The sequence below is a fragment of the Oenanthe melanoleuca genome, chromosome 1, assembly GCF_029582105.1.
Source record: "Oenanthe melanoleuca isolate GR-GAL-2019-014 chromosome 1, OMel1.0, whole genome shotgun sequence".
Classification (NCBI taxonomy): domain Eukaryota; kingdom Metazoa; phylum Chordata; class Aves; order Passeriformes; family Muscicapidae; genus Oenanthe; species Oenanthe melanoleuca.
Genome location: NC_079333.1, coordinates 85,776,452 through 85,800,704, shown reverse-complemented (window position 1 = coordinate 85,800,704; position 24,253 = coordinate 85,776,452). Strand labels below are relative to the sequence as shown.

The 24,253-nt window shown below is 44.3% G+C and overlaps 1 protein-coding gene across 1 annotated transcript in view; it reads right to left on the bottom strand.

Moving 5' to 3' along the window:
- The window catches only part of SH3RF3 (SH3 domain containing ring finger 3), a 241,159-nt gene extending 224,917 nt beyond the window's left edge, over positions 1-16,242 (bottom strand). Inside the window, exon 1 of the mRNA XM_056499356.1 lies at positions 15,706-16,242. Coding sequence (XP_056355331.1) covers positions 15,706-16,101 — 396 coding nt within the window. The 5' untranslated portion in view covers positions 16,102-16,242. The remainder of the gene's footprint in view (positions 1-15,705) is intronic.
- Between the last annotated feature and the right edge of the window lie 8,011 nt (positions 16,243-24,253).

Below are 24,253 nucleotides of genomic sequence, written 5' to 3'. Positions count from 1 at the left end.
AAATATTTTATTTGGCTTCTCTCATATGTCAAATGACATGAAAATTGAGAACAAAAGCTTAACAGATGCAATAGAAGAGAAAATAAACGAAAAATAAACATATGCAAACAAAAAAAAACCCAGAATGTGAAGACAAAAGAAAGAAACTGGGTACATAATAGTAGTTTTCCAGTTAATTTTACAGCAATTTAATACTAGGAAATAGAACAGGAAAACAATTTCAGCAACTAAAGTAACTAATCTTGGCTATAAGCCAAAGAGAGCTGTAGCACACAGCAAAGGAGGTGGAACTTGTGTGAAATGTCTGTCACGCTCCTTCCAAACACGAGGATGGTGACAAGAGCTTGAGTGCATCAAGTGCCACAACAGCACAGTGCTCGAGTCTGGAGGCGTGTGATCCCTCCCTGGTTCTGCCACGCTGGCACTGAGTCCTTTTGGTCGTGCTTTAACTTCTCATCCACAAAGGAAGCACTGATATTTACTGTTTTCTATGAAGGATTCCATGGAGTTAAGAAAGATTAACTAAAGATTCCTGTATTTATTGAAGAACTGGAAACTGTAACATAAGGTCAAGAATTTACTATTATTGTTCAGAAAAAGAACACCCACTGCAAAATATAAACAATATAAAGATGAGACTGTATTTGTTATGAATGTCAAATGATTTTTCCACTATGAATTTTTCTGTAAATCAAAAATTCCTCCAGCAAAGCTGTGATGGAATAAAGATATGAGAATGATTCAATTTTTATTCAATTCTGTATTCAATTTGGACGCATTATACCCAAAGAAACCTTTCAGCACAAAAATACAATTTTCCTTGTAGCATCTTCGTACTGCATCACGATGTTTAAAGAATCAACAGTAGAAATGTGAACTACTATAACCTCATTAAACACATACACATGCACTTTACAATATTTACTTTTCACTGCAGCTGTGTCTGCCACGCTCTATTTTCTGTACTCATTCTCTGGTCATGGAGTCACAGGATCACAGAATGGTTTGGGATGGAAGAGACCTTAAAGATCATCTGGTTCCAACCTCCCTATCAGTGGCAGGGACACCTTCTACTGACCAGATTGCTCCAGGCCCTATCCAACCTGGCCTTGAATACTTCCAGGGATGGGGCATCCACAACTTCTCAGGAAAACCTGTTCCAGTGCCTCGTCAGCCGTCACAGCAAAAATCTACCCTCTTCCACTTAAAAGTTGTTACGTCTTGTACTGTAACTACAGGCCCTGGTGAAAAAAATCTCTATACATATTTTTTATAAGCCCCTTTTAGGTACTAGAGGCTGTAATATGGTCTCCCTGGAGTGTTCTCTCCTCCAGGCTGAACAAACCCAAGTCTCTCAGCCCATCTGGCTAAGAGAAGTGCTCCAGCCTTCTTCTGGACTCACTCTAACAGGTCCACATCTATCTTGTATGGGGCACCCCAGAGCTGGAGTACTGAAGGTGGGGTCTCATGAGAGTGAAGTGGGGTAGAATGACCTCTCTCAATCTGTTGGCCATGCTGCTTTGGATGCAGACCAGGACACGTCTGAACATTCAGGCTGCGAGCACACATTGTCAGCTCATGCCTAGCTCTCCATGCACCAGTATCCTGAACGCCTTCTGGGCAGAGTGCTTCTCAGTCCATTTGTAGTCCATTCGGTCTGTAGTGACAGTGGTACTTGCCAGAGATGCAGAACCTGGCACCTGGCCTGGCTGAACTTCATGAGGTTCACATGGACCCACTCCTTAAAATGCCATGGTTCCTCTGGACAGCATACCTTCTCTCAAGCATATCAATGGCACCACTTGTCATGTGTCACCAGCACATTTGCTGAGGGTGCACTCAGCCCCACTGTCTAAGTTATTAATAAAGATATTGAACAGTACCGGTTCCAGTAAGGAACCTAAGGAATGCCACATGGTGTCCACATCTCCTTTTGGACATCGGCCATTCATTTGGTCCATCTTTGCTCCAATACTGCTCACATGCAAAGTGAATAGGGAGTGTCAAAGCTCAGCAGCAGCTCTGCTCCACAGGCTGTCTGCTGCCCCAGAGAGGATCCTGGGACAAAGGAGGGATGGTAGTGAGGCAGAGACAATGTCAAGGGGAGATGGCAATGAGCTGCAGACACTGAGCTGCGACTGACCAGGCAGCTGTAAGCAGCAAGGGGCACTAGCAGCACAGGGCACCACAGGGGCACAGAGTGGGCCATGGAGATTTCTTGAGCTGTCACCTCCCATCGAGCCTGGGTGAAAACACAACACATCCTCCCAAACCCCTTCATGGCCTAAACCCAAGGGGAACATGGTGATGAGAACACAGCCTCCATGTGAGACCTTCATTCCTGGAAAAATTGTTTCCTTTTGCTTCTTGCATGTGCAAAAAAAGCAAACACACGACATAAGAAGGAAAAAAGCAAATCTATTCATGGCACACAGAGCAGAAAATAGTAACACCTGACAGACCTACAGTGAAGTAATACAGCAACTCCATCTGTGCAAAGCATTATCTTGAATAATATTTTCACCAGGTCAATGAAGCAAAGCTATTTGAATGATGTTTCTCAAGCTTTTAGTCCTAGGAAGGAGACTATTGCCTTCCAGCAACACTCTCCAAAATGGTTCTACTGAGGTGCTACGATATTGCTGCTTACTAGGGTAGTGATTTCTCACACCTCCCACCAAACAGAGTCAGAGTCCTAAAGAGCAGATCTGCCAAGTAGCAGATTACTCACATTCCTTCATTAATTACTGAAAAAAGCCACAAAAACCAGAGGAGTGTCTATTTGAAGCTCACTCAGGCAAAGCTACTAAACAGCCAAGATACTGAACATTACAAGATCAAGATCTCCTCATACCATTACTTTCTTGGGTCTGCAGTGACATAACATCAAAAAATTAACTACTACTATAAAGGCGTCTTTCAATGCTCTTTTAAACTCTTCAGGGGAGGGAAAAAACCCACCAACCTCCTCCCCCCCTCAAAGTAACCTTTACTGTTTTACCTGAGATTCATTTTGGTCATTATCTGCTCACTGCCAATTGCTCTGAGTTTACACACTAATGGGACAACTTTAGTCTTTACTCAGTGTTTGGCTTCTATTTATTTCACTAGCACTGAATAGGAATCATTGATTTGGGGCATCGGCATCACCACCCAAAACAATAAACTCATGAGTTGACTCAATCAAAGAAGCACATGTTCATCAAAAGCATCAGACCAGCTGAGGAACCTAAACTCTACCCAGTTTCCTGCTATCTCTTATTTTAACTGGGAGCTCTTTTCTCCCCAACCCCTGCATCAACAAAAAGTCTCCCTGACAATAGCTATGGAAAGTATTAAAGGAAATATGCTTCTCCTACATCCAAGATCCTATAAAAACCACCCCTCTTTCACCACAATTTTCACAGCCAGACAAACTAATTCTCAAATAATCAACTTAAATAGGAAAGGCCCTCTCTAGCAGGGCAGCATTTTAGGGTAGAAACTACGCACTACATGAGGAATATTGCTGAGAGAATAACAGAATCATCAAGGTTAGACAAGACTTCAAGATTGTCCACCCAGCACCACCATAATCACTCCTAAAACATATCCCCAAGTGAAACATTCAGATGCCTCTTGAACACTTCCAGAGATGATGACTCCATTCACTCCAATGCCTAACAACACTTTCAGTGAATTTTTTTTTCTAATATCTAATCTGAACCTCTCCTAGTGCAACTTTAGGTCATTTCCTTTCATCCCTTCACTTGAATATAGAAGAATTTAAGCATCTATTTTATATAAAATCTAACTAAAAAAAAAAAAGCCAAAACACATGAAGAAGGCTGGAACAAATGCAATACTTCCTGGAATTTTTAAGCCTGATTTGATAAATAACAAAGAACTACGAAGAGCTGAAGAACATTAGCCATTGGGAACATCCCCTCTTCTCCTCGGTACTTGGTGACCATTTTATTGTCACCTCTGTGCACCCTGAATTCTCCTGCCATGTTCACTGGCTGAAGACAGTTGCCCCTGCCTCTGTTTTCTAAGTAGGTGGTTGCCTATGTGAAGAGTGGTCAAAGCAGGCTGAGTCTAGAGAGTGTTAATGTGATTACAAATATACCATGGCACAAGCCCACCAACTCCTTTCTTGCTGCAGCAATGAGGAAAATGCTCAGCAGCAACAGCTGATCATGTCCCTGGTGCAGCAGAGGTTTCTGAGCTCAGAGAACAGGGTACAAAGACTTAGAAAGTTCAACATGGTCTCCAAATTGTATTAGTGTTATTACTAACTGCACTTGAATACCAACCTACAGTGCTGTCAGGGCAAATTCCCCCTAAATACTCCCCTCATATTTTTAAGATTAGGCATTTACAAAAGCCCTACTCCCACAGGAAACCAAACCTTCAAAATGATCCTCTCTCTTTTTCTGCCCAGCCCTGTGCTGCCTTTCATTATGGCTCTACATGGTACAGTCATCCTGTCATTAGCTACTGCCAAGCATGCCCCTCTCCCAGGGTCCCTGACCACTAGCATCACCAGTGACCCATGAAGAACTTAACCATCCATGTGGAAGGAGCTCATCTTCTGGATCCTTCTCTGAGCTCATCACTCAAAAAGGTGAAAAAAGGTGACAGTGCTCATCCTGAAAGCTGGGTTCTGCAATACAGGCTAGAGAGGATATGCTAATTTGGGAGATTAAAAATTCAACAAGCAGGAGTGAAAGCAGAGGCAGGTGCCTCAGCCCACTGAAAAGTGAGGATTCATGTGGAGACAGAAAGAGGACAGGAGAACCAGAGCCCAGCTCCTGGACAGACTGTTCCTGACCACTCCTGACTGCTGGATGTCTTCAAATGGTGACGAAGCACTGCAGGAAGGACAGGATGACACAGATCCTTTGCTGGATCTTCTGCTACCATTACCACCAAAGCCCTTTGCTTCTGGTATTCCTATTTTTTATATCTTTTTTAAGGTGGGTGAAACAGTTGGGAGAGGAGATGCATTAAATAACACAACAAACTGCCCTGAGTCCCCCAGACAATCACAGTAACTTGAGGCACCAAACCTATTTCCTGCACTCATTTGTGCGGGTAGGCAGGGCTTGTCTCTCAGCTCTACACATTGCACAAGGCAGCAAATTCAATGCTGTATCTTGTTGGTTTGGGTTTTTTAATACAACTGGCAAAACCAATTCTTAGCAACAGTGATTTCAACGGTATAACATTCATATGAAACGAACATCAGAAGTGGAGAAACTGGAAAGCAAATGTGGCTCTAGAACACCAAATGTGGCTCTGAACTTCTTGTAATGTGCTGCTGACAAGACAAAGGGAGGAAGACACCAACCTTCCCTTCAGCTACTTGCTTCCTGGTTTTAGAAGCCAGGGATGAGAGGGAGATGGCCATTCAACCCTGGCCATTGAGTTCTTGTTTATTAGGAAGCACAGAATGACCTCTCCCTGGCTGAACAATATTATTACAGACCATGAAACCTCCACAGTCTCTCATTTAAAATGCGCTGAATTATTTTTCACAGTACCGACCATCATGGAAGTTCACGCTCAGATAGAAGTGAGACTAACGCCACATAAAAGGAAGTCCTGTGTTTATCAAAAGAACAGATAAAACTAACTAGGAAAAAATGAATTTTCCCTTCTGCAATATAGATCAAAGGTAACACGCTTTCCTTTTACAAAAAATGTACTAATTGTTAAAAAGGTATAATTGGTTCAAATTTTACATTGCTGCATGACTGTGAAATATAAATAATCAGATGTTTCCCACTAAGATCTAACACTACAATTACCTACACAGCAGAAGAGAATAAGCAAAAAATTTCATCTCATGGCTGTCAACTACTATTTTACTGTATTTTATGACGTGTGTGTATGACTCTATTCTCCCAGGGGGTTTTATGATTTGTTTTAGAAAGAGCATATGCAAGAGAATGAGGCTCTCCACACAACAGCTCTTGGCTGAAATGCAAGATGCTCTGGACTGAACACAAAGACGTCCTCGCCTGCCTCTTCCACAGCGCTGCACCCTCCCCACACAGAGCTGGCCCAGCAGCAGCAGCCCTGGCACTGATGCATTGTGCCCACTCAACATGCTGCAGATCACACTTCTGCCAGGAAAGTCTGTGCTATTTCTGTGTCTCATCTCGTGACATTTTAGCATGAAATCCCAAGGAGGTTCAGGAACGAGCCCATCACGACATGTCGCAGCATCCTCAAGGAACAGGTGCCTTGCAGCACACCAGGACCCATTCCCTGCCTCCTCTCCAGCCAGCCCCTTAATGGACATCCCTTCTCCCTCACACCACAAGCACAGGTCTGTGGTTTTGGGGTGCAAGACGAGGCTGTGTGGGTGCATTCCTATGATCCCTCAAGGACACATCCTCTGCAAGAGGGGTTCCCCATGGGCACATGTCCAGAGATGTGGCCAGACCACAACACACAGCCATGTCTGACAATAATGTGCAGCTTACTGGACTGGATATGGACACAAGAATGCATGGAATGGGCCCATCTGACAAAAAAATATACACTCAAGGAGATAAATACATAAATAGATATAGATATATAAAAATATAGCATACATATTTGTGTGTATCATGTTTACAGACATCTAAATGTAAGCTGAAGTCAATCAAAACACAATCAAAACAAAATCTTCCTTCTTCCTTCAAATTCCTTCTACTTCACTGCATTGAAATTACAAATTCATAAATTATTGCTGTTATTGAAAATATACTGATTTGCTTATAAGGATGACAATATTTTAAACCTGGTACAAGCTGAAATAAAAGCATTTCAAAACACATATGAAGGCAGCCAGTAGAGAGGCAGCATGCTAAAAGCTGTTAAAGCTGTTTCAGAATTAATTTAGAAATTAAAAAGCAAATTTATAGAATCATGTCTTTTTATAGCAAGTCACAGAGGAGTTTTTTATTGGAATTGGCCTGAAAGTAATCCACAAATAAACATGTTCAATAATATTTACTGAAATGATCATTTAGGAAAGTAAACACGATATACTGCCTGTGTTTGGCTGACTTCTTGGCTGTTGCAGGGAAGGCAATCAGGAGGCAGAACATCAAGCACAGCAGTGCCCCCTTAGTTTGGTTAGGGCCTTAATATCTTAACCCAAAGGTCCACCCACTACTGGAGTCAACATTTTAGATCTCTCCTTCCCTCTACCCATCTTGCATCTAAACCCACTTTAATGATACATCAACTGCAGCAATTAATGAACCTTTGTCCAGAAGGGGAAAGACTGTAACAGCTTAATGAGACAGTAATACATATTAAAATCAATATTATTCAGATTATGTATCTATTCTAGTCCTCCCTCTGAAAATAACCGAGACTCTAGGAGAAATGATCATTAGCATTTTGATAACAATCTTGCCAGCCTTCTGTTAAAATACTTTCTCTTTAAAGTAAAACTGGGGTTTGTTATCTTATACAAGCAGACCACTCTAAAATTAGCAATGGCAAATTTATATTGGTTTGCATCAGATTTAAAAAAAAAACTTGGAGAAAAATTAATGCTAATTTGCCTGAATAATCAGACTCTTGTGCTTGTTGCTGTAGCAGTGGAAAGAAACTGTAGGCATTGACTAAGAAGCAGCCGCTTCTCATAAATACCATTTTTGTGCACAGAAAGGCACTCCTTAACCATATACAGCATTAATTTCACTTGTCTGATAAATCATATTCCTGTTGACAGCCAACATGAGGGACAAATTCCTCCCTACCACAAATCCTTAAGGTGTCTTCAAAAAAAACCAAAAAACAAAAAAGGCTGAATGCTGCAAAGCAGAAAAGCGTTTTGCACTTTTGTCCCATTGCCACTGCAAGCAGACAAAATTTCTTCAGCATTCCTGAGTCAAATTATATTATGCAAACACTATGGTGAAAGAAAACAGTTCCATCTCTCCCTTTTTTAAAACAGTGAATCCCACAGCCTTCCTTCTCCTCCTGGCACCCAGTGCTGTAAACCAGACAGCTAAGCTGTCCCATTTCCAAAATGGGACAAGAGGGAGACCTGCTGCAGAAACAGCTTTAAAGTGCTCATGAGGATGTGCGTCCCTCAGAAACCCCTGCCCTCGGTCAACCACATGCAAACAGACCAGTCACACCAAAAATCCCAACCACTCCGACAGGACAAGAAGCCAAACTCCAGCAGGGGCCAACCCATGCTTTGAATGTGCCAGAAACCAAGAAAACCAGGACAAAGCCAAGCAAGTTTTTCACTCTTTAACCCCTCAATAGCTAGCCTGCAGATGTGAAAAACTGAGCCCAGTGCCAGGTGGCAAGTCTGACACCCTGAAGAGCCTCGGCAGCTCCTTTGGGCAGATATTCAGCTGCCATCACCTGAGCACACAGGTTACCCCAGCTAGCAGCAATCAGTAAGCAGCAAGTCCTGTGGAACCAAAGGAAGCTATGCTCAAAAGACTGGGCAAAAAGTGCTCTTGATTCCAGATGTTTCACATTTTTCTCTTTGCTTTTGAAAACAAAATGTCTTTTTAATACCAAAAGTAATACTCTCTCCTTCTGTTCTTCCCTTAAGAGCCATCTCATGTACATATATCATTAAATTAATGTCTGTTCTTTCTAACGGAATAAAAATGTTCAAATTACAGACAAAGACAATTAGATTAAATTATTAGGCACATGCCCTGGGTTTTTCTTTTTAAAGCTATTCAAACAATTTGAAAGGTTTTTCAGCAATCCTCTAGTAACATAAGCAAAACTTCCCACAAAGAGGATGTAACAAGTTTAACATTACTGCTGAGGAAGATGGTAACAGAGCCAAGTGAGTAAAACTAGCACATCAGCAACCACCCCTCCACCCCATACAGTCAGGAAAAGGCATGGCTCAGAGGAATCCAAACTGGAAAAAGAAAGAGGATATGGGACTGGTACATGGGGAGAACCTATTCCCAGGCCCATTGGCATCATGCACTAGAAAGAAATTTTTCCCATTATTTAATTATCCTTTTTTTTCTTTCTTTTTTTTTTTTGCCTAATGGTCAGACCAGTAACTTTCCAGCCAAAGTACCAGGCTGCTCCAAGCAAGAGGCTTCTGTCATTAGGAGCAGTTTGGTTTGGTGCAAGACTAGGGATAAATAGGCAGCTTTCAGCTGGCACTGTATTTCCCTGTCACTCCCTCCCCAGCTGCAGAGGCACAGCTGCTGTGGGAGCTGGGCAGCGCCAAGGTCATACAACTTTCTCAAATCCTGTAGTTTATCTTTGTCCAGGCTCTCATGTCCTATTAGAACTAATCTTGGGTTCTTCCCACGACAGCTCATAGCAGATTGGGAAAACCTGTTGTAAAAGATCAGATTTTAACAAGACTGACCGAACATGATTGCAAAAATTTAGCTTGATATGTGATGAGTGAATGCAGGAAAGCTGAAACCGTGTGCACCCCCAGCAGTTTTAGTCTGTAGAAATCATGAAGTCCCTGGACACTGAATGAATCTTGCGCTCAAGAGGTCATCAATTACAATGTTGCAATGCTTAAAGTCATTAATCAGAGTGAAATACTATTTATAATGCTCTCTGAAGCTTAAGGAAAGGCTTCTACCAAATAATGGTCTACAACTTTGAAAACAAGCGTCATCTCACAGCTGAAGATATTTCAGGTGGGTCACTGAAGTGCAAAAGTAAACTATGGCTGTTATCTGAAATTTAAGCACTGTTTCTTACGAGAAACAGCACAAAATATTGAACAGAACAGTGAAATTAGAGGGGACAACAGTGCAAAACTCAAGAACTACCCAGCCTTTTCAAGTTTTAATTGTAATGGGATTATTAGGCTTAAAATTATGAGACAGCAGACAAAATAACTCTACAGTATAAGAAAATACCTTCACAAAGAAAGAAATCCTCCACAGCATAAATAAAATATTGTTGTAGCACTTTATGTGGCAGCTTATTGATCGTACGGACACAGCTTCATCTAGAAAGAGCATGCGTAGCCTACCCCTGACCTGCAAGCACAGGCACCCAGCATTACCAGCCAGTGCCTGCAGCCTGTCTGACCTGTTGGGCACCCAGCCAGAACCAGGAGTCTGCCTGAACACGAACTGATAAGATTAGAAACAAGGAATACAGAGTACTATTACAGTCCATGCACAGCACACATCGCTGCATCACTGCGCTGATGCTCCCCGCAAACAAAGTGCAGCATCTCTGCCAAGCCCCACACAACAATAGAAAACAACCATCATAGCTTCAGTGTATACAGCCAGCACTTTCCAATTTTCCCAAAACCCAGCTTCTCTAGCCATAATTCTGTGTTTGTAGGGCAGCTTCCTTCGGGAGACCGAGAAGCACATGAGCGTGAGCTAGAGCTACTGGGGCAGGTTTTCAGCAGGGAAATGTGAAGGCCAGAAAGCTCCTGCAGCTCACTAGACATCAATGACCATGTTCTGCATGTGCCTTGAAACCACAGCAGAGCTTTAGGGCAGCTGGGCAAAAATTGCCAGGGTTGAAACGTGCACAAGATGTTTAGGGCTGAGTTGAGCAAGCCTATCCATCTGTCTTTGAGTAACCAGCTACTGAACATGGTACCCTGTCATATGCTAAACGTTACCAGTGTGCATCATTAATCATTCAGAAGGATGACGTGCAGGGATTAAACTTAGCATTCACATTTGACATCAAGAGGAGTCCTACAGAGGCATGTCACACTGACACAATTAATAGGGAGGGTTTGGGGCTAATGGCACAAAGCCCTCTGCACTGTCCCACAACTTTTTTAGGTGTGTCTGAGCCACTGCTGGCCACCCCAGATCAGAAGAAAAAGTTCACTGTCAGCACGGCACCCTTTAGTCACATCAAGTACATCACATATTTTTCTAGCTTGCAAGTAAAATAACGTCATCACACAGAAAAAATCACGTGTAAAAATACTCCATTTCTGGAAAACATAATGGATGTGAAGATGACACCTGCAAATGACACATTTTCTGGAAAGTGTAAGTGTTCAGTGAATGATGAATTATTCTGACACAGCCCCTCAGCAATCCCCTCTCCTATGCTCACTCATTTCTGTGAAGACAGCTTCAGCTGCTGGGGTTTTAAATACTTCTGGCTATATTTTCCACAATACCCTTTAGTATGGTAGTTAATCTCCTGTGTCAAAACACATTTTTAGCCATCTGCCAGACAAAAAGAAAATCCTCAAGATCAGAGCCTTTGACATGTGGAACTCACTCCTTTTTGGATGGCTTTATGACAAGGTTCAAGTGCTGATCAGTGAAACTACAGCATCAGAAGAAAATAAATCAAAGAGAATGAACAAAAGTAAGGTAAGTCCCTGGGTTTGTGTACACGGCACACTGCTGAACAGCACTCCAGTCTATGCAAGTCTGACCATTAACAAGGCAAGCTGAAGACTACCATCTGCCCAAGACAAAGCGTGTCCCCTACACAATCCTCTCCTGCTGTAAGACATATAAATGCATAAAAAGGCCAGACTCTATCTGCTTCCTCTTGTGTAACCTAGGGTGGGATCTTCACCTGATAGATAGTGTAGCCAAAAAGGAAAGAAAACAGGGGAGCAGAGAAATACTGTGAGGTCTACTCCTTTAATCCACCGTACCTGGTCTAAGATGAGGCAGAACTCCTAAAAAAAAGTGTCAGAATGTCTCTTTTGGAGAATTTCTACAGAGTAGCTGAAAAGCTTATTTAGCAAATTAGTGCTGTTCCCTCTGCTTGCAAAACTTGCGTGAAGCCAAGGGCTAGGAAATGGCAGTCTTGCTCCTGAAACAGTGAAATAGCTCTGCAAAGCTGATACACAGGAGATGCATCCCATGCAACACGGGAGTGCAGCCCATCCGTCACTTTGCTCAGGCACACTGACACATCATTTTCCTTATGTGCACATCTTACTGTCCACTGGTACCTATAACCCCATCTGGTAATGTACCACGTCCCAATCCATCACTTCAGCCATGTTCTCTCTTCGGGGAAAAAGGAGAGACATGTTTTGTTTTCCTAGGTTTTCTTTCTCATGCAAATGTTGTTCTCAGTTTGTACTATGAGCAAACAAGCAATAAGCCTTGCACCTGGAGTGAAAGAAGCCTGGTTTGGGAGGAAATTACTAAAAACTTGCATGCACTTAGCTGGCTATTAGATCTTAAGAACTCCTGAAAAAAAAAAAAAAAAAAAAAAAAAAAGAAATTAAGTGATAAACTGCAATAATTGTTAAAAAAAAAAAAAAAACAAAAAAAAAAACAAAAACCAAAACCCCACAGTAAAGAAGGCAGATTTACCATAATACCTCAACAATCTAAGGGAGCCATTTACTTTGACAGAACACGAATTCCCCAAGCAATTCGACAGTGGTAATGGAAACAGAGGAGCCAATAAATTATAACCTTGTGAGTAATGCACCTACCATTATAAACCACTCTTAGCCTCCTGTCTATTCCCTGGAGGGGGCACACAGTTGTTGGATTTCCTCTCCTTCATTCTTCCAGTGTGCTCTTTCAGCAGTTGGACCCTCTTTAATGTCTAACACCATACTCTGCCTTTAAACAGCTTTAATGTGCACATCTCAAAATATGCAATATAATTTACAACAAGACTGTTTGCTGAAACAGAGGCATTTGGTCACACCAAAATAACTGACAGAATCCCAAATATTGTTCAATCATATGTTAGCAGGTATGCACCACCTCCAGATCTCTCATACTGAAGATGTGTACCATGTATCTCAAAATACCTACAGTATTCCAGGAGTGTTTCTGAAGAATGGTCTCAGGCAATTGTAGAAACAGCACCAGCACCAGTTGACCCCCCAGCTCAGCCCCTTCCACATTGGCTTCAAGCAGTCTGTACAGACCAAGTCTGCAACAAACTATGGGAAAAGAAAGGCCAGAGACCCAAAAAAGAAATATAAACCCCACCGTTTTGCCCAAGTGATAAACAACGTGTTGATTTCAGAAAACAGCATCTACACAAAGAAGACTTCTCCAAAGTATAAGGTGCAGAAGCAAAACACAAACATGATAGCAACACAGAGACTGACCCTGCTCTGTCTTCTAAGGTTAATTAAAACTCTCACAGAAACAGATCCCTGGTGTGATTCTAACATACTGGTCCAAGGATCTGGTCAAGATTGAAGTCTGATAGAAGTGACCTTGGCTCTCTGCCATTACACTTCACAATCAGCAGCTTCCTTCCTAACAAAAAAGCCCATAATGGTATGTCCTATTTTATATACTGCATTATCCAAAATGAAAGGTAATAATTAGTAAAATAGCGTAATTTGCATTTAAGCCCCAGGCAGCAAATCTACTGCAATTTCTGAAATATATATATACATATCACAAAGAATCACTTCTGCTTTCTTCAAGGCAGCTGAGCTGTCAAAGACCAACATAAGAGAGAAAAGGATGTAATTCTTCTCTTCCGTATCAGCCTCAAAAAGCTTGATTCTAGCCTGGATTGTACCATCTATTGTTTAGTACAGAGAGGTTCTGCACTCTTTCTGAGGACTGCTCAGCAATCAGCTGTATCAGCAGCTCCAAGGAGGATTATTCTCCCCTGCTGCTTTTTTTAAAAGCAGATTAGTTCAGACTTTCTTTCACTGTAATGAACCTTGTAAGGATCAAGCACATTGCATTGATTTCCAGGATAAAATTGTGCCATCAGTCAAAAGGCCAAGCAAACACTTTCACAGACTTACTCTGTCCCAGCAGACCCACTGCCCCAGAATTACCCATTAACCCCAGCAAAGGGGAAAGAATCACAGTTGTTAATCGTAATAGCCAAAATGTGATTCTCAAGTCATGTAATTTTGCTTTCTGTCGAATTCAGATGGGTAACAATCCTCACAGAAATGGACAACAGAACTGCCAATACTCATGAAAGTGCTATGCAATCAAAGACAGAAAATGACAAAATGCAACGTGTTTTTATTTACTACATGATATCTGCAATAATGACTAAGGAAGCAACTTTTTTAAAGCCTGACAATTTATGGTAAAATAATGAAAATTCAATTTCCCTAAACATTTGCAAATAACTTTCCCCATCAAGCATTTCTTTACATGTGCACACCACTGTAATATACAAGTATGCAATATTACATATTATATTACATATGTAATTTGTGATATCCAAGTCATATGTAATATGACTAGGACTTAAAGATTCGATAACCAGAGATTGCCTTCTTGTTGGATGGCCACAAAAGCCTAGTGAGGGTCCAAGACCCTGCCCCTCTAACACAAACACTGCCTCCCAGAAGCGACACCTGCCTGGACTTCAAAGCAGACCATGGGATATTGTACTTTACCTAATGAATGCAAACTTCCCTTTGTATAATGCTGAAACTAAGAAGACAGGAGTTGTCTGATGTGACAAAGCTACAGCACAGAGCTTAGTTGAAAAACAAGCAAAAAAAGCAGAAGGCAGAATTCCACTGCTTTTCTGCTTTAAATCGGACAAGTCATTATTAAATACCTGAAGCTCCTTGAAGACTATGGCTCAACAATAAGGCTCTACCCTACTAGAAATACTGCCTAGCATATTTCAATTCCAACTCCAGGACTGAATTTTATGTTACAATGTGTGACATTTGCCATCATTTCCTGCAGGGAAAACTTTGAAACACCAGTACAGGTCTATTCCTTTTATTCGGAAAAAAAAAAAAAAAAAAAAAAAATTAGGAAATTCATTAATTGAAACATTTACTATAGCAATACAACTTCACAAGACTTCACAAGGAATCTCTACATGGACCTTTTCAAATCAAAAGCCTGTACACTAAACTATAACTCAAGCGGATTTCGTTAAAGATCAAAGACAATTAAACATATCCAGTATATATATATGACATGAAAAGTGAGATGAAGTTCACAGTTTAAAGACTGTCTCCATTCCCAAGATTTCTGAAGAGATCCAATAGTAAATTTTATCAGATCCCATGAAAGAGCAATACAGAACAGTGGGAGGAACTGATCTTGTCCCCTCCGAACCAATGAAACCCTTGTCATGGACTTTAAAGGGTGCAAGATGGGGCACTCGATTGAAGAGTTCAATAAATAAATGCACACGCTGCAGTACTCGCCTTCGATAAGTCACACACCTTATACATAAAAATGAAATTACGTTCCCTGGGGAGGGGAAGCTTTAGCTCCAAAGCCCGCTCTGTTGCGGCTGTCAGGAGGGCTCTGTGGCTGTAAGCGCACCGGCAGCGCCCGGAGAGCGGAGGGGCAAACTCCGGCCTTGAGGAACACGCGGGGCTCGGGACCGGCCGAGCGCTCCCGAGAGTTCCCGCAGGCGGGGCGAGGGGGGAGCCGGCTCCTGCCGCACCTGACAGGCACCGCCGCAGCCCGGCACGCCGGACAGCAGCGCTTTCGAGGCACTCTGTGATTCGCAACTCCACGTCCGGCTCTGCTACACCGGGGCCCGCCGGTGCAGCAGCTGCCCCATAGCCGGGATAAACCCACCCTAAGGGGGGTGTCCCGGGGCGGTCCCGGCCGCTCCCGCCGCCCAGAGTACTTTGAGGACATCCCCGTCCGAGCTTCCCACCGTTAGATCGGGGGCACGACCACAGCAGCCGGCCACAAGCGCGGGGCAGGCGCACGGTGCCCGCGGCGGACACCCTGCGGGACGTCCCGCCGGCAGACCGGGGCCGCCCGGCGCCCCGCGGGGACGCGCGCTCCCGCCCGCCCGGCCCGGCCCGGCACCCACCTTTCCCAGCAGGGCGCTGCGGCTGGCGGCCGCCAGCTCCCGGAGGCTGGCGGCGGCCGAGGCGGCGGCGGCGGCGACGGCGCTGGGGGCGGCGGCGGGCTGGGGGTACGTGGGGGCCGCGGCGCTGGGGCTGCCGCTGGCGCCCCCGGCGGCGCGGGGCCGCTGCCGGATGCCGTCCAGGAGGCGGACGAGGAGGATGTTGGCGGGCAGCTCGTCCACGCCGCAGCCCACCAGGATGCGGCACTCGGGGCAGCGCAGCTCGTGGCGGGAGCTGACGATGCTCTCCAGGCAGCGGCGGCAGAAGGTGTGCTGGCACGGCAGCACCTTGGCCGTGGTGTCCAGACGCTCCAGGCACACGGAGCACTCCAGCAGATCCAGCAGCGACGACTCGTCCATCGCCGCCGCCGGCTCCCGCTCCGCCGGCGTTCCGCCGCCGCTCCGCCGCCCCCTCGCCTCCGCCTCCGCCCCCGCCCCGCCGCCGCCGCCTCCGCCTCCCCTCCGCGGGGCAGCGCAGGGCCCCGACGCCCCTAGGGCCGCCGCGGCCGGCGGCGGCGAGGGAGGGGCGGCGGCGGGGCGGCGGGGGCCATCGGGGCGGCGGGGCAGCCCCCGGCGGCGGGCGGCGGCGACCTCGGGAGCCGCCCGGGCGACGCTGCCCAGCGCCGCGCGGCGCGGCGGCGATGCCAGCGGCGGGGAGCGCAGCGCTCCGGGAGGAGGGCACCTGTCTGCCCGCGCCTGCTCCCGCCGCCCGGCGCGGCTCGGCAGCTACGGCGGGGCCCGGCGAGGCGCCCGCCGCGCCTCCGCGCGGGGCGGGGAGCGCCGGGGAGCCCCGGGGGCCGCCCGCAGCACGGCGGCCGCCCCGCAGGCGGTCCCCGCCCGCCTCGCCGCCGCTCCGTGGCTCCCTGTAACCCGACCCAGCAGGGCTCGCCGCCCGCTTGCCGCCGCCGCCGCTACTCCCTCCTCCTCCTCCTCCCGGCGGAGGCTCCCGGACAGGCGGGGGCAGGCGGAGGAGACCCTTCGGGGCAGCTGAGGGCACCCCGGCGGGGGCGGAGAGGAGCCCCGGCGGCCCGCGGGGAGCGGTGCGGGTGTTGGCGGCCGGGCGGGCAGGGCCGGCGGGCGCGGCATCCCCGGGGCAGCGGCGCTCGGGCCGCGGGCCGGGAGCGGGGCCGGGGCCCCTCAGCAGCGCCATCCCTGGCAGAGCGGCGCCCCCTGGCGGGCGCGGCGGGAGGCGGCGCGGGGCCTCACCCCGCTGCCCCAGGGCGTCCCCAAATTATTGTGATCTAATTGTTTAATTTAATTGTACCCAACCCCTGAGGCGGCCGAAAGGGTGACAATAGGAGCGAGGGTCGCGCCTTCTCTTCGTGCTGGGTGTCCCAGCCAGCTCCCTGCCCGGGTGCCGTCCAGTCTGTCGCGGTACCCGCGTCCCTAAAGCTGCCAAAGGATGTTCCCGGTTCCTCTGTGAGCTGTCGGTCAGTCCTGGCGGTAAGGGGAGAGACCCTGTCATTTTGGAGTTACACGTCCGTGGTATTTATTCACAGGAAGTTTAAAAACATGACAAACAGCCACTTGCATGTGTGGACAGATCTTCTCCTAGGAGAAGCTGCCGAAGAAGCCCTATTCTTCATATAAATATTTATTTGGCAAGTCCCTTTTTTATCTAGCTTTCAACTATTAAGACGATTTAGGGCCCTGCTTAACCCAGAAACTACAAAAAAATACGTTGTAAACTTGCAAAGAGATTCTTATTCGTGTTCCGGCTCCTAATCCAGTCTTTTGTTCTATACCTGTGCCTGTGCTGCAACAGAGCACTTTTGGAATTGAGGATTGCAATCCAAGTGCTTGCAGAAACTCTCCTATCCTTCTCTTAAGTGACACTTTTAAAATTGAGTTTTTGTGAGAGCCATGTCAGGATGGCTGCAGAAAATCTTTCTGTCAGCTTCATGACTCTACAGTTCACTTCCAACGCACGCAGAAGGCTGAACCTGTTGTGATAAGGGTGATCTAGACACTGTAAAATAAAATTTACTGAATTTCAGTGTGTGAAAAGCCGTGAATCTCTTGCTGCTTTTTTGCTATTCTAGACAGAATAAATATAAAGCCAAATAAAAGCTCCCTATGCAGAGCTCAGATCCTTATTTGTTGGTGAATAATGTCCAGTGAGATTAGAACCTGTGCTCTTGCAGATAGAAATACCAAGCACAACAGTTTTAAGCTATAAATAATACTGATTCCTGGAGAAATGTGGAATACAGTATCAAGGACTTGGACTTTCTCTGGAATAAAACTGTTAATTTAAGAAAAAGAAGTAGTGGAGAACACTTAATGTTGAAAGACATTGTTTCAGCAAGGAGAGAGAAACACTGGAAAATCTGCAATGAAATGCATAATTGTTTCAGCACCTCATATTGCTTCCTTCAGAGGTGAAACCTTAAATATCACTGTCAAAACATAAAAGCTAAAAGTGCTGTGTTACACACCAGAATACCTCCAGTGATTAGAGGGGCACTTTTCATCCCTCCTTCATTCTGGTTGCTCCAGAACTTGCAACCAAGCTACCCTATCACCAGAGCTGCCCAGTTACATAGCCCCAGAGCAGGCAAAGCACTCTGGAGAGCCAGCACCCAAAGGTGATGAGAGGGTGCCTTGATATTGGGATTACTTAAAATAGGTGCAAATGTGCAAATTTATTATTCAACAGAATAAACAGAAGAAATTGCTGACACACTCAAAATGAGAATCTGCTGTAATCCACCTGGAAAGTACCCTCTTAAACAGGAGCTGGTTGCCATCACAGGAGCAGAAGCAAAGCTACATCAGATCCCTGCAAGGGAGAGGAGGTCAGGGAGCTCTCCAACCACCCCAGAGTGAAGGAAGGAACTGCTGAGGGACACTGGGGAACTAGACACAGTGGGGAACTAGAGAACGAGAGAGAAAAGGGGACATGAGATGAAAAAAAGATAAGGAAAAAGGAAGAGAGGCAAAGATAAAAAGAGTGAAAGGGTTTATATTGAAATGGCACAAAGGACTAGAGAAAATAAAAGCACATTTTTATGAAAGGAAGAAGAGACTTGCAAGTTGGGCTCCAACTAGAGAAAAACACCTCCTAATTCTTTGGTGTCAAGAGAAGCATTTTCAGACTTACAAGTTTAGTATGTGTTTGTGTGCCTCCCTGTACCTGGGACTTACTGAAAGTTAGGCCAGGCCAGGCCTAAAGGAAATGAAAGAAAAAAATATCATCACACATACATTTTTCTTCTTGCCAAAGAGACCATGGGAAAAATTACATTAGATGTTAGGAAATTAAATACTCAGAGTATTAAGTTTGGAAATAGAAAAAAGATTAAACTCTCAGAAGCCTGAGATAAAACACATCGGGGGAAAAAAAGGAAAAAGATAAAGAAGATGCAACAGGTTTACTTTAAACAAATGTAGATTTTATTAATTTCCCTGTCTCAGCTGCCAAAACATCTAGCTACAGATTATAAGTGCGAAGTGATTATTTGTGAACTAATTAAGTAATGTGATTAACACGGTTCTCAAGCAGAGGTGCTGCTTTCCACACAGGGATGTAGCTGCACATTTTGCCACACATTCCTTGGTGAATGTGTTTGACAAGGCAGCTCATAAGCAACTTCACTCGCAGGCTGTGGAAGTGGCTTCACCCCCATGGTGGATGTAAAGAATGACGAGTACCTGGAGACAAGAAGAGATTAAAAAAAGCAAAATACTGTTGCAGGAGAGTAGAGTGATGCTGAAGCATTCCAAGACTTCATTTGTAGCTGCCCATAAATTACAGCAATGCACTAAGTATTAGTGTCTCAATTAAAAATTAAAAAAGGGTGTTCTGCTTTCCTGGATCTTTTCCTGTGTGATCTGTGCTGCTATTTAGTTCAGATCAGGAGAGACTTGACAGATTTTGCTGTCTGCAGCTATATCTATGTTGGTTTTGAAGACATTTTCTCAGGACAGTATACGAACACTGCACCTTCAGCATTGCCTTCATGTATTTACATGCTGCTCTTGAAATTGCCCAACTCTTTTGCGGTCTTCTGCCAAATGGGATTTGATTATACAGAAATCATTCTCAGTTCTTGCTTGCATGCTTGCTCTGCTTTTAAGAGTCTACAGCACAATAACTATTCAGTTTGCATAGTGAGGGAACATTTGCCTACTAAATAACGAGTTGCTCTATTTGTCTGGTTTTCCAAACCTGGAAAGCATTATAAGAATGATAGGCATTATTATTTTAGAATGATTCAATGTGATTAAACTTATGTTGGAATGCACAGCAGTTCACTTTTACTACTGCATTTTGTCTATATGTTTAAATGATCATTCAGTTATACTTATATTACTTACTTTATTTACATTAAGATTAAAAAAATTAAAGCATTCTTGGATTTCTGAAGTGAGTCTATTAATACCAAGCAAGGGGAAAGAGAGGGACTTGTCAGCTCTGCCTTGTCTTCCTTTTATTTGACCTAAAAAAACAGGTATATCTACGAAAAAATACCAAATTTCAAACCATGGTAATACTACTGCAAAATAGACAAATTTGATTATGAGATTTTCTCTGTGCTCCTTTTACTATAGATAAAATTTTTGATCAAGAGCAGCTGATCTTTCTGTTCATCCATCCATCCATCCATCCACCCATCCACCCATGTGCATATACATATACATCGCCCTCCACTGTAAAAACCTAACAATAAACTCTGTAAAGAGTTTTCTTCTTATACATGGAGAGGGTAACCTGGCAAAAAAGGAATTGTGACTGTAAATGCTTATAGAAACTACAGCAGGACCACTGCCCCAAAGTACATTGGCTGTTACAATGCCTGTCCTGGCAGCATGTGTGTGGCAGCCTGCCCTTGCATCAAGGTCTGGAGAGGACATCTGAGATTCCCCCATATAAGACAGGCATAGAAAATCCATTCATTTGGGCTCTGGGTTATTTTCAATACCAACTCAAAAGACTTGTTAAGGAGGATGTGTTACTTTAATTACTCTCAATGGTATTTTAATACTGAGGAGAAATAATTGCTCACCTCATGTTTAATCACAACACTGATATCAACAAAGAGGATGACATCCATGCACCTCTGCTGTCCCCTCACATGCATGTTGGTCATGCAGGCCTCAGGTCACAAAGATCCTTGAGTGACAGTGCAGTGGAATCAGGCAGGCACTTCAGCTGTCCTGCCTTTTCTTCTCCAGACTGGCTCTTCTGTCCCCTCCCTTGCACTTTGCCTGTATAGTCAGTGTGTCTTTATGAAACTTCTACAGGCAAAAAATTAACCCAGAAAAAAATCAAATAATTTTGACTGTAAAAATGGCAGATAATTGTTAAAAACTCTAGACATTATGAAAACTACTGCATTATACCGTGGTTTTGTTTCAAAGTACTTATGAATTAAAATAGCGTGTCATCTGAGAATACATGATGTCCATTGCCAGTCTCAGTATGACAGTCTGTTAAATCACTGCAGTTTTCTGACATGTTTTATCTGATTCCTGGTAGTTCAGGATTTTTTTAAGATACAGACAGAGGCACTGTCTGTAGTGTAGCTCTTCCTGGCCTTCTGGAAGGCACTGCCCTTCCAATGTGATTGCAGAATCTTCCTTGGGCATGGTTTTCAAGATGTGCCTTGGAATTTTATAAAGTGTAAACTTCAGCTTTTTCTGCAAGTTTTTTTTAGGTCCTCAAGCATTTACCTTATTTGCAGTGGATTTGACATGAATGTTGCAAGGAGCTTTTAATCTTTGTGGAAATGAGCTTGATGGCATCAAAGGCTGAAGAGGAATATTATCCAAGTCCTGAGGAACTTGTTCCAGTCATGAATATAATGAACTGTAGTTCCTTGTCCTCTCTAGGAGTCCGTTACAGTTATGTAAGATGATAAAACCCTACATTCTATTCTTTTGTCTTTGCCAACCATGATTGAATTTTCTTCCTGTAGCAAAACAGATTTTTTTAATTGAAAGATACTTCAATTAGTGATTAATTAGCTTATCCCATTTATCAAAATACTTTTTCCAGTTAGTTAATTTCTTCCCACTAAATCACATGAAAAGTTAACAGCAGGTTTGAGGATATCTGACAATGTCTCTATTAGGTTTGCATGGCCAGGTTTGGTAGCAGGGGAGCTGCAGGGATGGCACCTGTGAGAGGCTGCTAGAGGCTCCCCTCTCTCTCGTGAAGTCAGTGCCAGTGGGCTCCAAGACCCACTGCTGGCCATGGCAAGGCTTTTGGGATAACATTTAAGAGAGGGGAGGAGGAGACCCTGGGTCTCTGTAGTTGGAGAGGGGAGTGAGGATATGTGAGAGGAGCAGCCCTGCAGACACCAAGGTCAGTAGACAAGGATGGAGAGGAGGTGCTTCAAGCACCAGAGCTGGGATTCCCCTGGAGCTCCTGGAGAGGACAGTGGAGAGATGGCTGGACCCTTGCAGCCAATGGTGGTCCACAGTGGAGAAGTTATCCACTTAGAGATAGAAGATATCCCTGAAGAATCCATGTCAGAGCAGGTGAATGCCTGAAGGAGTCTGTGACCCCGTGGGAAGCCCACACTGGAGCAGGGTCTTGGCAGGTCCCATGGACATGTGAGAGAAGAGTTCACGCTGAAGCAGGTTTGCTGGCAAGATTTGTGAATCCACAGGAGACCCATGCTGCAACAGCCTGTTCCTGAAGGACTGCACCCTGTGGAAGAGACCCAGACTGGAGCAGGGGAGAGTGTGAGGAGTCATCTCCCTGAGGAGAGAGTGACCACTGACCTCATTCCCTGTCTTCCTGCATCACTTGAAGGGAGAAAGTAGAAAATGGGATGAAGTTCAGGCCAGGAAGAAGGGAGGGGTGAGGGAAAGATGTTTTTAAGATTTGATTTTATTTCTCATTATCTTACTCTGATTTGATTGGTAAGAAATTTAATTAATTTCCCCAAGTCAAGTCAGTTTTGTCCATGATGGTAACTGGTGAGTGATCTCTTTCTATCCTTATCTCATGATGTATTTTCTCCCTGTTGTCCAGCTGAGGAGGGGAGTGACAGACTGTCTTTGAAGTGAACCCTTCCTAATTGTGACACTCACTGTAGATGCAGCTCAGCTGCAGAAGGACACACCTCAGCTGGCAAAGCTGCATGGCTGCACATGCCCAGGTACAACATCGTGGTCAATCCTGTTATGATTTACTTGTCCCCACTGTGAGAGGATAAACTATTTCATCACTGTCCTGCCACTAATGAAACACCTGCACAGTTGCTTTAGAGAAATCCGCTGCAGGGAGTAAGAAGGGATTGCTGTGGTTAACCAATAATCAATATATTTCAAATTGCCAGGTTTTTAACAGTTTAAAATTAACTGTCTAATCCTCTTGTGTTGCAGTTCCTTTGAAAGGCCAAGTTACAGTAAACTTGCACTTGATGCCTGAATTCCTTGAATTTATATGCCCTTATGAGAACTGGGCTATGTTCAGCTGGGGATGGTTAATACTTCCAGTTTTAGTCAAACACTACTCCATGAATATTTAATCAATATTACTCCACTTGCAGCAACCAGCCGAGAAAACTTATTTGCCAGGAGTTTTTTTCCTGGAGGCCCATTTGCCCTGTACTGTGTAGGCACAGCAGTTGTGTCCATGTCCTCGGGTGGCTGGTTCTCAGCTCTGCAAATGAAAAACCCAGGTCTCCTCTCGCAGCAGGAACTGAACACTGTCTTGTCAATGTTTTCCTTAAACTTTAACCAGCACATCCAGCCAGCAGAAACTGCTGCTTCACCATCAGCTAATCAATGCATGATCGACTTAACAAACCATCTGCAGTTAATACATGAAACAATACTGTGCACTGTAAAGTTCTTCCTTTCTCTATCTCAATTTTGACTTAATAATTTTATTTTTTGAAGGAGAACTAACTTTTCTTGCATGTGGTTTAGGAACAACTTTGAGTTTTATTTGTAAAAGTTTGAAAGAATAAGGATTAATTACCATATGTAAGAGAGGACACGTGTTCTTTCAATCAGCATTGATTTCTTTACATTGAAGAGGGGAAACAGCAACCAACAATGCTGCCAAAATAAATGTTTAATGGAGCACAAGGTTGTAATTTTCTCTATAGTGAGGCGTCTCTAGGGATGAAATGGGTACCATCTCCACAGACAGGCATGCACGTAGAAACACAAAGATGTAACATACAGAGAAATCTTTAAGTTTCAAGCTACAGACAATACAGGCATGGAATAGCTCAATAGACTTTATTAATATTCAAACAAGCAGCTGTCAACACTTCATCCCAGAACACACTGAAGCTTCTCAGATAGTTTTTACTACTGTAATAGTTTGGCTCATTGGCTGTAGATTGGAAAACATGCAAGACTAATGAACCCTCCCTATTTTTCCTGGTCTGGCATTTAATCCATCCTAAAGTGAAAAACATTTATGACATTTGCAACACCATGCTCACAAGAGGCTTCAGGTTCAAAAGAGATGTTTCAATTTTGTTTCTTAGCAACATACATCCAGCAACAGTGAAACACTATACAAACTGTAATATGTTTGTGT